General features: G+C 37.7%; 1 protein-coding gene across 6 annotated transcripts in view; it reads left to right on the forward strand.

Annotated features, from left to right (window-relative positions):
- The window catches only part of Adgrg6 (adhesion G protein-coupled receptor G6), a 138,036-nt gene that overhangs the window by 76,317 nt on the left and 47,021 nt on the right, over positions 1-14,698 (forward strand). For 3 of the 6 annotated variants that reach the window (XM_023712219.1, XM_023712221.1, XM_023712222.1), the window contains exons 5-7: positions 5,325-5,393; positions 7,997-8,080; positions 13,483-13,568. In XM_023712219.1, the coding sequence (XP_023567987.1) occupies positions 5,325-5,393; positions 7,997-8,080; positions 13,483-13,568 (239 nt within the window). The remainder of the gene's footprint in view (positions 1-5,324; positions 5,394-7,996; positions 8,081-13,482; positions 13,569-14,698) is intronic. The other 3 variants (XM_023712220.1, XM_004628547.2, XM_023712223.1) reach the window with 1 other exon arrangement.

The following is a 14,698-nucleotide window of genomic DNA, read 5'->3' on the forward strand; positions in this document are numbered from 1 at the left end:
TGGTGGGCTGAGCTGGCCACACACACACACATAAATAAATAAATAAATAAATAAATTTAAAAAAACACATTATTAAAAAGTATGTTTTTGGAATTTCATAAATGGAAATTTCTGTTTTCCTAGACTTTTTGAAGTGTATTTGGGGAATATGTCGGGATGAAGAGATTTGCAGCAGACTCATTTAAACATGGTCAATCCTTTCACAACTTTCTAGAAATATGGCTTACTTAGCAGTAATTATTTGTCATGTTATAGCATCTTTTTTTCATACAACAAAATTGTAATCATACTCAGTTTTATGGCCTTTAAGAATAAATAATTTCCATAATTCACTCTTTGGTTATAGATGCAAGTATTTGCCTGAGTCATGACTCAAGTTCAGATGCTGGCTAATGTCCATTGGTTTTCACAAAGAACAGACAGTGCTTTCTCTAAAAGTTTTATTTATTTTACTGATTAGTGCTCTTTCCTGAGGAGTGGTACAGTATAACTCAATGAATAGTCCAAGTTCAAACACTGTATTTATTTAATAAGCATAATTTAAGAACTTCCATCTATTAGTCATTGTGGATGTAGAGATAAGACAGAAATCATAAGTACCCACATTTATTGTGATTCTTTTTCCGGAAATGTCTGAGTTTTTACAGACTTGGTTTTTTATCTCCATAATTTTCTATCTGATTGCTAAGTACTCATCAACTTTTGTAACTGTAACCACTTAATAATATGGTTACAGTTCTGGCAATCACTGTTGTAAATTTTGTTCATTGTTGGCTTCATCCTTTTATCCCTAGGAAATGATTGGATTTAGCTTTTTAGATCATTAAATCATGTTTAAGTAAAGTTAAGGTAGAAGCTCTGCACAAAAGGCTTAATTCTTTGAGGCTATTCAAACATAAGACTAAATTTCCAGGAAGAACTGTCTTTCAACTATATTTATGAAATGTTATAAAATTCATCTTACTGACAAATGCATAAAAGTGAAGACTTGTAAGACCTTTTTGCTTAGTGCAGCTTACTGTCAGGATTTACTCTACTATTTGGATTATGAGGGGAGGGTGTGAGAGTAGCTGTTGGCTTCTCAAGTTGTTTTACCACAGCTTGTGTACATAGCTGGTGACTCATGTCAGTAGCATGACTCGGGAAGAACAACAAAAGATAGGGAAGAAAGATTAGAGAGGCCTGCAGTTTTTCATCTGCTGCCCATTTTCAGAATTTGAATCTAATTTTTGCCACTGACAAAATTTACCTTTAAACACCGGTGGGTAGCCTCAAAATTCAGGGGACAGTCACAGATCACATCCCCAACACAGCTGGGGGTAAATATATTGATGTCTTAGAGGGAGAATTATCTCTTCTCCCCTGCTGTCCACATTTATAAATCAGCCAGCCTACCAAAATCGCTTGGCACATGGTCATGTTTTACAGTTAGGCTGAAAATGGAACTGAGAAGACTTAAAAAGATCGCAAAAGTGCAGTATATGTGGCGTTTCTTGAGGGGCATGCGTTTCACTAAGTGGTCCGGGAAAGCTTTGGGTTCCCGGGCTTAAGCTTTTCTCAAGGTCTGCCCATCCTCCTGAGCAGCGAGACAACAGGTAGGCACCACCGTGCTTGGCTACTTACAGTTTTTATATTTCATGTATTTATTTACATAGTTTTGTATATTTATAATGTAAGATTCCATTTATCAGTTTTAATGTGAGTGAAATTTGTCACTTGTTTTTAAAACATTTTCATGGAAACAGCCCTCTACTTGAAATTACCTTCTTTCATCATCATACTGTTTATTATTTAAAAAAAAAATGCCAGTATGCTAAACTATAAGTTCCTCAGAAAGTAAAACTCATTAAAATATTGAGAAACAAGTTATAGCTTCCCAGGAAAGCATACTATATTCTGAAATTTATGCTTGGTATTCTATAATAAAATGGATAAAAATGTTCAAGAAAATGGTCAAATGTCTTGTTCTAAATCATAACTCTTCTGAGTTTCTTTCCTTATTTTTATGTCTAAGCTCTTTGACCCACTCATTTCAGTGGAAATATAGTTGTCCAAAAGCTGCTTTCCCACATTATTGTCCTCTTATCTCTCTTTGTCTTCCACTGATACTGTATCAGTTTCACAAGTGGCCCAAGGAACCTTTGCTGCCAACATTGTGTGTAACTTAAGAACAACAGGAACTCTATCCCAGCGGCTCCTCTGTGGCATGCTTTGGTGGCTGAGAGTTCATTGATCACCGAGGCTTATGCTGGTTAGTTTTTAAAAGTCCCTAAATAGAAGTGCTTATAGAAGAAGGGAGGTCCTACAAATAAGGGGTACACTGGATGGGAAGGAGTAAAGGGCAGAAAGCATTCAGAATAAAATTCCACCTTCATCCTCTCAACTTCTGCCTTGCAGATGCTCTTCATCCAGAGCACGCTTGCTTAAGTTTCCAGCCCTTAAAACCCCTCCTTCCTATCTCTGCTTCCTTATGCAGCCAGGCTTTCTCTCCTTGCATTCACTCCTCAAATTTTGGCAGTCTAGATGTCACTGTCCCCATGCAACTGAAACTAATTTCTGTGGTGCTGTACCAAAATTCCAGTGCATTGAAAGTATATCCACCATGAAAACGTAATATTAAATAAAATAAGTCAGATACATAAGCTTAAATGCCATGTGGTTTCTCTCATTTGATTAATCCAAAGCACAAACAAAGAACACTATGTAAGAGGAAATAAAGGAAACAGATATTTTTTAACAAACGGGAAGGGGGCCAAGAGACTGAGGGTTGAGGAAGCAGGAAGGACAATGGCACTTATGAAGATTTTAGATGTGTCATACATGTGTATCAACTCTCCGTAATAAATGTAATCTTTGTAGATCATAGCATGAACCAAAATAATAATGAAAATGGGGAAAGGGGATCTAGATACAAAGTGAAGGAAGAGGCTAAGGAGGCAGCAGGGAAGAAGAGGAATGAAGTTAAGGGCATGTGTCCATTCCCTAAGGTAAGAGTAAGTACCGTGTACTCCAAACGTGTACTAATAAAACTTTGTTAATCCAATGCAAATTTAAAGATCTTCTCGATCTTTATCACTCTTAACTTTTCCGGTATACTTAATTTTGCCATGCTCTGTGTTAAACTTTCTTCAGCATAGTCCTGTGAGAGCTACTTCTACAAGAGCTGGTGTTACTTTCTGAAATCTGTTACTTCTAATACTTAAATATAGGACCATCTGTGGTTGTATTCTATTGTAAAATCAGATCTCTGGCTGTGGCGAGCCCAAGCACACCAGTAGCTTGTGTTTGGTATTTCTGGGGTAGACCTCTTACAAAATAAATAAAACTTCTCATGTGTCTAGGCCGTACCCAAGCACCTGTTTATATTACTGGACGTTTATGTCTTTCATCTAAGTTTGCTGTCCTCCTGTAACTTTTTTTGGGATCGTGTATATCAATACATCTACCACTTTTTTCTTCTTAAGTAGTTACATCATATAGTTCTTTTTTCCATTTCTCATATCTTATCCTGTCCATCCTCATTGCATTCATGTTATAAAACCTGAGTAACTAATGTTACTCTTGCTTTTTTATACCTCTTCCTTTTGATTGTAGAACCTCAAAAATGATTGCTTGCAAATATAAATCTAATTTTCTCATCTAGCCCCTTTTGTTTTTCCTATTGCCTTTCAGAATAATACATTTGGCAACTTATTCAATAAAGCCTGAACACATCCTTTGTGGATATGAGATTCTTTGCTGGGAAAAAGACAGGCTCCCAGTGCTCATGGTGTTGACATGCTCCGAGGCCCTCTACAAGCTCCTGATGACTTACATATCTGATCTGCTCTGTCTTTTCCAGTGTCAAGTTACTTGCATTTCCAAACCTCTTTAGAGCCCTCCGAGTACGTATTTGAGAAGTTCTTGCTGGTAGCCCCAGATCTCTTCAAATCTCCTATGCCTTTGGGTCTCCTTTGTCATGGTTTTGCCGCTCACTCTTCTCGATCAGTTGCCGTCACATCTGCCTGTGGGTGATTACCACATGCAGCACACCCTCTTCACACTTACAGTTGTGAAGCTGGCTGGTGCTCGTGCCTCTCTGAAAATAGCAGTGTTGCATGAAGTATTGTTCTGGGCTCTCTGCAACATGTGTCAGATAATGAATCAATATTGGTTGCGTTAACGTGCGTAGTCTGGTGCCTGAGACAATCAACAATGTAGAGATGAAGTCTATTTATTTATTCAGTTTTGTGTGTTTGACTGGCTCAACCCACCCAGGGGGGCGGGTTTGGCACGGCATGTGGTGCCAGGGATCCCTGTGCTTGCCTAAGCTTGCCTAAGCAGGCACTTTAAACCGCTGAGCTATCTCACTGGCCAAAACGGAGTTTCTTAAGATGCCTGTTAAGCTCTTCAGATGTTTCCTCCTTTGAACACTATCTAATTAGACATCTTTTGTGAGCTCATGCACCTGCCCTAGCTTTTCCCATGGGAAAACTGGGGAGGAAGTTTAAACATTAGAATGAAATCACTGTCATGGAAATGTCCTTTAAAATTAAATACACATAATTTTATATATGTATTTATATAGCTTTATGTCTCCATATATGCACATACATTTTGTATATATTTGTACTTATTCTTGTGTTTTTAGAAAATTCATTGTGCTTTGTAGTTCAGTATGCTTTGTAGCAAGTAGTCCCTATTAGCCTCAACTTGCTGCTGAAAGTCTTAATTGAAAGATTTACTGCAACAGAAAAAATCTACTTCTGCCAGAAAATTCTGAAATTTGTTTCCTTCTAAGGAAAGGTTTGTTGTTTGTTTTTTATTTCAAATGGAAGTTTGAAATAAACACACACACACACACACACACACACACACACACAAGACTGGCTTGAAGTCACAAGATGGATTTCTGAAATTGGAAATAGCAGAACTACCTTGGTGTCTGTGAACCAAACATATGCACTGTGTGAGTGACTCAAAGCATCTGTGTGTACTTTGAAACTTGTCCTTGATGTCTGTATTATTTCATTTGTATGAGTTCCCATCAGAGCCATGTGATCAGACACTTTCTTACACAAACTTTCAGGAATAATAGCACTTCTTCTCATTTCACTTGTGGATGTCTGATCAAGTCAGTCCACACTTTGAGGGCAGCTTCAGTGGATCTTGATTTTACACTCAAGAAGAGAGACTGTGAGAGACTTTGTTGCTGTTGAATATCATTTGTGGCCTCTTCTGGGGCTGTTGCTGCCCCAGCAGCCCTATGATTTATGCTGTTTAGTTTTTGGATGATGTCACAAGATCCTAAGTCAAACCTGTATCTTCTCTCTGTGTCGATCAAGGTTCCTACCTGGTTCCACTTCCGGCAGCAGAACTAGCAAACTGCGCAGACCTGGGGACCCTCTGTCAAGGTAGGGAGCCGATGGCGCTGCGAGCTCTCTGCTTCCTTCTTGTTATTTTGAATGATGTAGTTGTCAGTGCTTTGATGTTTATCTTAATTTTCCCTTGGAAAGTCAAAAACCAGCAAAACAGAATAATTTCTGTCTGTCTTTTAGCTGTGTGGGTGCACAGTGCATGCTGCATAGAAAAAGAACGCATTCACAGGCTGGAGGCCTGCCTTTCTGTAAAGCACTGAGGTTTTAAAAATGTGAATGATTATATGTAATCCAACAAGGGCTTATTTCATTTCCCCTTTCTGTTTCCTTGCAAGAATATTGCAAAGGTCTAATATTGTGAAGAAGTATTCGTATCTATAAACAAGAGGGAAATAAATTGAATTTCAAAATATTTGCTTAAATTTAACACAAGGCAGTTTATGATAACACATGATGCAGTTTATTATAACTTCATATCATCAATGTGTATATATATGTGTGTATAAAGCTTGAGTCTTAAGATAAAGTGGTTATACTGAGATAATGTTATATAACTATGTGAATTATTAGTAATAATTATTAATAACTATCATAGCCAATGTTCAGTTATGTATTACATACTAAATAGTTGCATAATAAATAATATGTAGTCATACAAGTTTTAAAATAAGAACATAAATATGTCGCTTCAATTTTGCCATTGCATTTCCTGATTACCTGTGGTCCTTTTTCATCCATTTATTCTATTAAATCCTGCTATTTCCAGTAGCATGTCCTGTGTGCCACATGAGAATCATGACCATACCTTTCAGAAAAGCTTGATCTCTTATGTGGAGAATCATGGCACAAAAGTGATGGGGTTAAAAGAGAGATTAAACAAATAGAAACGTAGTCCTCCTTTCTACAGTTTGAGTGTGGGAATATGGCACGAAAGGGGTGAGGAATCTCATCTTTGTTTTCCTCAGATACTTCTCAGACACTATTATCAGCTAATACCCTACTACATTCAGTAGTTTCTTTACATGAACTCAGTATTTTGAAATAGTTACATAAAGCAACCAGAAAAGTTTAATTGTGTTTCAGTCAAGAGCTGAAAGCTTTTAAAAAATGTTTTTTAAACTTTTCAAACCTCTTTTAATCTGAGATATTTATTCTTTGAGTCTGTGGACCACTCAACTTTTTCTTTCTTTTTTTTTCTTCATGCATTAAGGGACTACATTATGATTATTTTGCATTAGAGATAAACATTACTGCTAATTCATAATTTTTCAAAGGCTTCACAAAAAGGACTGAGGAGCTAGCTCCATGGTCTAAGTGTCTGCCTGGCAAGTGCAAGGACCCGGGTTTGGTCCTGGGTACTGCATGGCTTGCCAGCCCCACCCTGGGCAAGCCATGTGGGCCGCTGAAACCAGGCATGGTGGTGCACACCTGTAATCCTAGCACCGTGGAAGCTGAGACAGAGGATCAGTACAAGTCCCAGTTGTATAAAAGGTCCCTGTACCAAATAAATAAATAAAGAAAAAGGTTTCAAAAACAATTTCCCTTTTAAGTGTTATATATGCTTTAAAATAGAAAATTATTTATTAATGACTGTAGATTTTTATAGCCAGAAATTCAATATTTTAAATATTGTAGAATTTTTTAAAGGTAATTCTTCATGTAATCACTTAAGTATATTGTTCAAATAATTTTTGATTAAAGGAAATGAATGATAGACCATAATGATATATGTGAATATACATATATTATAAATGTATGCATAATATAAAGAAAAAATGTGTATAGCTTTTTTACTTCTTACATAGATCCTCCAGTCCTTTAGAAAGAGTTATAAAAAAATTTGCTTAACAGTTTTTTCTTTGAGAACTGTTGAAATGTCAGAAACATAGCTATGCATTAATACTTTGAAAATATCCACTCCTGTAGTGGTTGCCCTTGTGGAATACTTTTTAATCCATTAATGTCTAGTGAAATTATTGGGATCTTTTTTTTTTTTTTTTTTTTTTTCCTTTTTCGGTGGAACTGGGGATTGAACTCAGGCCCTTGCGCTTGCCAGGCAAGCGCTTATTCTACTGAGCCATCTCCCTGACCCCCAGGATCTTTATATAAATTGACTTAATCTACACATTCATTTTGTTGTTTTTCCTTCATTTGTATTCTAAGGAGAGGTAAGTTTTCTTCTGAGGCTTCATTTCTCTAATTTTAGTGGATTAAACAGGCTGACTTAGTTTAGATAATTTTTAAGGTTTAGATCTACATTCAAACAGCCTTCTTTAAGTTTTTCTTTTTCAAACACAGGAAATGAGTTATGCCAAGGGTTAGTGATTTTCTGCTTGACTGGCAGCTTTCTAGTGGCCGAGTTAGATCTAGAATCGAAGTATCCTTTCTTCAGCCCCTTTGTGCCAGTTCCAGATCCTCATGCTGTTGGGCACCAATAAACATGGGAATTGATTCTCAATGTGCCGTAGGAAGCAGTGCTTCATATTCATAGTATAACCCCAGAGTCTGGTGTAATTAGTGGCAAGAAGCAGGTTGCACTCTGCCTTTGGGTAGTTCCATGCATTCATTATGAATTGCTTATCCATATTAACTGTCATGTGCTCCTTGCAAAATAACAACTTTCTCATCTTTATTACCAGCAACTGTAAACTCTTCTAGTACTACACCACCCACTGTCACCACTAACATGCCTGTTACTAATAGAATCGATAAGCAAAAGAATGGTAAGAAATCACTACGTTTTTTTATTTGTAGTATGTCTAACATAATAAGATCTGTATTCAAAGGATAGAAATATCTGATGTTCCAATGATGCTTCTGTTATTGAGTGTAATTGGTGCATTTGTACTTTTGCAAATCTAGGAAGTAAATACCACGTGTGCAAGCGTGCAGGTCTAATGTTTAAAGAAATGAATGTATTTCTAGTACTCTTACGCTGTTCTCTTTGAGGAAAAAAAAAAAAAACCCAAAACTTTCAAAGGAAGTTTTCAGAGAAAGATATTTAGTTTAAGGGAATTAATTTCCATCATAATAGAGAACTGATAAAGAAACCCTATTATTTCTACAGAATATTCTATATTGTCAGATTGTTCTGTTCAGGAAACTGGTTTTTACAAGGATTTGAAATTTCAAAACACTAAGTTTAGTAGTTTAATTTCTCATGAATGTGAAGTTTATGTTGGAATATTCATGACATTTAAGTCTATTTTAATGGTTTGTTTTTGCTGAAGGATAATGGTTAGAATACTATTATCACTTAATTTTTAAAGGGGTTATTGGTACCTGAATCTCTTTCAGGTACCAATGCCCTACCATGGAGCCTAGTTAATATTTGTAAAACTTAAGTAACTTCCAATACTTGTTTCTTTTTCTCTATACATATCTTTCCATTAATATTAGTTATAATTTGAAAATGCAGTAGTTATATAAAGTTAGGAAATGAGCAAAGAAAAACCGTTTGAATTGAATTTTTATCTAGTCTGTTACCCACATGGATTATGCACACAATCTTTTGAAAATGTAGTTTGTGATTTTAGGTAGTGATAAAGAGAAATTCCAAGTAGGTGACCACACTATTGCCTGAATACAGTAATATTCTCAAATATGAGATAGTGGAAACAAAGGCATTTTCTAAACCCCAATCTCTTAGTTTAGGAGGCCAACACATCTGTAATATATCACCAGGGACCCAAAACACAGAAAAGAAAAACCCACATAGTTCATTTTTTTTCTTTTGGCTTCAAGGGTTACATCAACTTCCCCTGTAAGGACATTCAAATTGGAAGTATGGAATATTTTACATGAAATATAAATATAAGTTTCATTAGGCTCATAAAGCCATTGATTCAGGGAAGTGTTTATGGTTATTCTGCAAGCTACACCAGGAAGATTTATGGTGGAACAGAAATTCCAACAGCCCCCAAGAAAGCAGCAGCAGCCCAAGTTTCCAGTGCATATTTCACATGGACTCCTGCCAGCAGATGGGAATATTATAATTCTAAGTACTTCCCTCTTTGTATGAACATACAAAGAGCCTCTGTGGAGGCTCCCTCCAGGACTGGCACATCCTCTACTGCCCAAGAACGTGTGGATGGTGCTCCCGAGTCCTCCGCTCGGTAGAGCAGGACTGCATTCACTCAGCCCTGTCATTTCTAGCATTCCTGAAGAGAGCCTTGTTCAGTCCGTTTCTCTCTGTGGCATGACCTTCCTTGGAGTTTCAACAAAGCAAGCAAATGTTAGAATCAGTTCAAATGGTCTATCTTGACCACACTAATGAAAAAGAGTCTAATTCAAAATATAATCTTAGAATTTAAAAATATTCAAAAGTCACGTGGTAGAAACAGGCTCGTAATTATGTGCTCAGAGTGATGCATATTCGTACCATACCCTTGAGTCACCTGTCCTTTTACTTCATCTTTTCCTAAACTGACTCACTTTTTTACTCAAATATTGGTATTTACAAAGGGAAATTAATTTCTTCATGGTAAAACCGACTTTTTACTTGTAAAATAGAAGTGAAAAGAATATACTGTGCAAATAGGTATAATGTGAATAATGTTTCTGAATTCCCTGCATATTTCCTCAGCTTTTCGCATGTCAGAGCTGGATGCTCCTGTTACTTTTTAGTAAGTGAAATGTCAGAGATGAATTATACTGAAATAGTATTTTTTGTTCTATGTAATCACATTTGAAATAATTGGAAAGAGAATTACTTTTTTTCCTCATGAATAAATGATGTTTAATGTCCTGTCATGGACTAAGATCACTTACACACTATCAACACTTTCTTATTCTTTGGGAAACTGATACAGTAAACATTCTCAGGCTTACAATCTGATGTATTATAAAACTGTATTTGGAGGACGTGAGGAAAGTTAAGCCCAACTGACAAATCCGTTATCCACCTTAGCCACTCCTTCTAGCCCTGGACTCTGGAAGTTTTACTGATTTCATCAGTAACAATCTATCAGTGCAGGGACAGGAGAAGGACTGAGATTATTTGACAATCATATACTTTTCCTGACATTTATTTTGCCAGTTTTGTGAAATGTTACTATTTTTCCATGTAAAGCTCTTTCTGTTATCTTCAATAAGCTTTCATCTATTGTCTACAGTTATATAAAGAAAGTCTTATCTTGTTGGGTGTTGTTCACAAACAGATATCTCAAGATGTGGATAGCCTGGGCATTCCCATGAATAATGAGCTTGTGTGTCTTTTCCATTATTCCCAAGAAAGCTCCTGAGCTGATTATCATTTTCATTCCAAATAATATCTTCTGTGCTTGAGACAACATCCTAGTGTCTCTAGACAGCAAGCTTCGATGAGGTCGGCATAGTCAACCCAAATCAGGGATTAATGGCATTAATTCCTCCTGCTGTTCTTCACATGTATCTTGCAAGCGCTAGCTGCAATGTTCCTCCTTGTGTCTCACCTCTGCCCAGCTATTCCAATACCAAATTTCACTCCCAGGATGTTTGTGTGGGTCTAGCAGTCCCCCCAGCTCTGTATGCCAGATACCTTAAGGAAGCTGAGTGGAGGTGTCACATAGCTCCGCTGACACTGTGTGCTGCAGGCCACCGGTCTGTAATCGCCCAACCGCCAACTCAAGACCTCATCACAAACCGACAATAACATTTGCCTTGGATTTTAATATATCTTTGAAAGTACATATTTTTAAACCCATCATTTGAAACCTATATTTCATACCCTTGAAGATAGTGTCATTTCTAAATCCTCCAAGAACCAGAAAAGAGTGGTAACAATTTTTTTTTAAAAAAATTCACTGGTGAGAAATACAGAAAGGAAAGCTGCTTGCGCCTCACATCTGGCATAGCAGGCAGTGATTTTTACTTTAAGATTCTAGGTGTCTGGAGGAAGTATTCAGTTGGAAAGTGGACCTGTTCTTAAAGACTTTTTTTCAAGAAGTGTCAAGTAGGTTTCCTTTCGACCTGCACACTGTCAGAAGGACAATCCGTATGTCTCTCAGTCTCTGGAAGCTGCGATTGTGGGTGGTTTATACTGACACACCACAGTGGTTGCTGCGTCTGTCGAAGTGCTTGGTGCTGCTACGATGCTGTGGAAAAGCCTGCATCCGTGGGTCGCACCTGCATTTCCTGTGTGGCAGTGCTTAAGCCGTCTAGTTTGCTGCAGCCCAAAACCTCCTCAGCAGCCCTCAGTGGACAGTTTCTGGTTTTTTGTTGGTTTAACCTGGGATGTGTTTCATGATTGCTCGTTGACCTCACTATTCAAAAATTTAAAATATTTAACATGTAGGCTCTCTTGAGTATTTTTTAGCTAAGTTTATGAAATATGATATGATATAATTCTGAGGCTTCTAGGAAGAGACGCTTGCATAATTACCCAAGTACAGGAGACTCTGTAACATAAAATGTTTGATTATTTGGAATTTTGACATTTTATCAGTTATAAACAATATTATCCTGCAGAGAGTGCTCCCAAGTTTGTCTTTAATACTGGATATCTTTTATTTATATGTAAAAAATCAAATGAAAAGAGAGGGCAGAAACACTTAAAATATAAATTATCTTAAATATCTATCTATAAACCATCTTAAATAAAATTTCAGAAATGTCAATGACTAAAAATACTGATTTCTGGGGCCGGGGAGATGGCTCAGTGGAATAAACACTTCCCTGGCAAGTGCAAGAGCCTGAGTTCAATCCCCGGTTCTGAAAAAAAAAAAAAAAAGAAAAGAAAAGAAAATACTGATTTCTATATTTTCTCATTTTTTTCCTTGAACAAAACTTGTGCTTTAGGGCTCCATCTAGTGGTAGGTTTTCAGATATTGTGCTGGCACGGGTGAAAGTTCAAAGAATGCTCAGAAGCCCTTGAGGATTTCTTGGGCCTCTGCGACTTGAGCTTCCTCTCTGTCACAATGCCCATGACAGGATAAGATCCACAGGCGAAAGATGTTTAGTCTGATTTATCATTTGTTTTATATGCTCCTCTAAATATTCTTCATTCAGGACATGTTTTATAGGAACACAAAATTTAGAGCAATAACACACCAAAGAGATTCAAATTTGAAATAATTTACTTGGCATAAATTAAATTCACCTGTCCTTGGACTTGCACCAGTTGCATATTTGTATTACTGTATTTGAAGACGGCAGTTTCTGTCGTTTGGCATGAGAGTGAGCCCTATACTGGAGAGACATTCTTTTAGTAGTGGGACTGGAATTTGGACTGGAGTGGATCTGGGAGTTTCCAGAGGCTTGCTTTTGTAGTTTTTCCCACTGCCTCCCTGCAATTTTTAAAAATATGTTCTTCAACATTGATTTGATTATAGATTTCTATATCTTCTGTGCATATTTTACTTGAGTTACTTAAACAAATCATGAAGACGAGCGATTGCCCACAATACACAGCACATCTTCTTTTCTCTGCAAGCAAGCATATTTTAAGACGCACTTTTCTGCTCTAGCTGCTTTGAGTAAAGGGCCCTATGTCCCACAGTGGGGGATACTTAGCACATCCTTGCTGGTGACTGTGATTTTCATGGGGGAAAACATCGAACTACTTTAAAGATTGCCTTCACTTCCTCCAGTGAAACAGAACCTCTGTCCACCGCATTGTCCTGTTAAAATTCACACACAAATACGATTTTCTTCCTATCTTACTATAAATGACCATATTTAAGAAATTTTAATGAAATCTTAATGGTTTAGTAGAAGTAAATGTGTTTGCTGGGGAGAGGAGAAGGAAGAGACGCTGCGGGCAGTTAGTGCTGTCCTTCTCACAGCCCTGCCCACCCTTCACTCAGCAGGACTGCATCCCAGAGTCTGTCGTCTCTGTAGTGTGCAGAAAAGCATGCCGGATAGTTCGTATCAGAAACCTGTAGACTTGAAAAATCTGAAGACACAAGCAAATACTCCAAAGGTCATGTGCAAATGATATTATAGGAGCATCAAATGATAAAGATAAATCAATCGATAACTGTTTCTAAAAAGTTACAGAGGTCAAAAGTTTGACCATTAAATCAGCCCGGAAATGTTCTGTGCTATGTAAAAGGTTTTGTTTAACTTGAGTGGAATTATGTGATTATAAATGTACTATTTGGTGTATAAACATAATTCATGGATTAATCTTATTTTCAACGGGCAGATGGAATTATGTATAGAATATCCATAGTGATTCAAAATGTCCTTCATCACCCCGAGGTCAAAGTACAGAGCAAGGTGGCAGAATGGGTAAGTGAACTTTCATCATTGCTTTTTGGGTTGTTTGAAAACTTTTACTTCTAGAATCTGAAAGAGCTTCTGGGTGCTGCGGGTCATGCTAGCTAGCGTGCAGGAGCTCCTCCTGTGGCGTCTGTAGATGTGGGTAGCACGCAAGGCCAATGTGTATGCATGAGAGATACTTCTGAGTGAATACAAAAATGTGCCCAAGACTAGCCTTGTATTAAATAAGAAAATTATCATACATTAGAAATGGAGTTTGGTAGAATCCTTAGTATTAAATCCATGTTATAAGTTATCTTTTAAAACAAGTATTTGTTTTTGTTTGGATGTACAAACAAAACTAAAAGTTAAAAAAAAATTCATGCAGGTCTTCTGTTTACCGTTGTATTCATCCACCTGGAAACAGATCTACCTGCTTGGAAATCACTGTTATTTTTTTTAAAACTACCTTGCGTGCAGAGGAAATAGATACAGATTATTTTCCATCTTTTTATATTAAAACTAATGTATTGTACTTTCCAACTATACCTTGTGTTTAATTTGTTGTTGCCAGATTTGCAACATTAGAACCAAGAGAACTTTCTACCCCTGCTTCTCCTCCACCTCTTCCTCCTCCTGCTCCACCTTCTCTTCCATCTCCTCTTCCACCTTCTCCTCATCCTCCACCTCTTCCTCCTCCTCCTGCTCCACCTTCTCTTCCATCTCCACCTCTACCTTCTCCTCATCCTCCACCTCTTCCTCCTCCTCCTGCTCCACCTTCTCTTCCATCTCCTCCTCCACCTTCTCCTCATCCTCCACCTCTTCCTCCTGCTCGTGCTCTACCTTCTCTTCCATCTCTTCCTCCACCTTCTCCTTGTCCTCTACCTCCTCATCCTCCACCTCTTCTTCTTCCTCTTCCTCCTCCACCTTCTCTTCCATCTCCTTCTCCACCTGTTTCTCCTTGTCCTCCACCTCTTCCTCCTCCTCCTGCTCCACCTTCTCTTCCATCTCCTCCTCCACCTTCTCCTCATCCTCCACCTTCTCCTCATCCTCCACCTCTTCCTCTCCTCCTGCTCCACCTTCTCTTCCATCTCCTCCTCCACCTTCTCCTTGTCCTCCACCTCTTCCTCTTCCTCCTGCTCCACCTTCTCTTCCATCTC

Source organism: Octodon degus, unplaced genomic scaffold (assembly GCF_000260255.1).
Source record: "Octodon degus isolate 3935 unplaced genomic scaffold, OctDeg1.0 scaffold00024, whole genome shotgun sequence".
NCBI lineage: Eukaryota > Metazoa > Chordata > Mammalia > Rodentia > Octodontidae > Octodon > Octodon degus.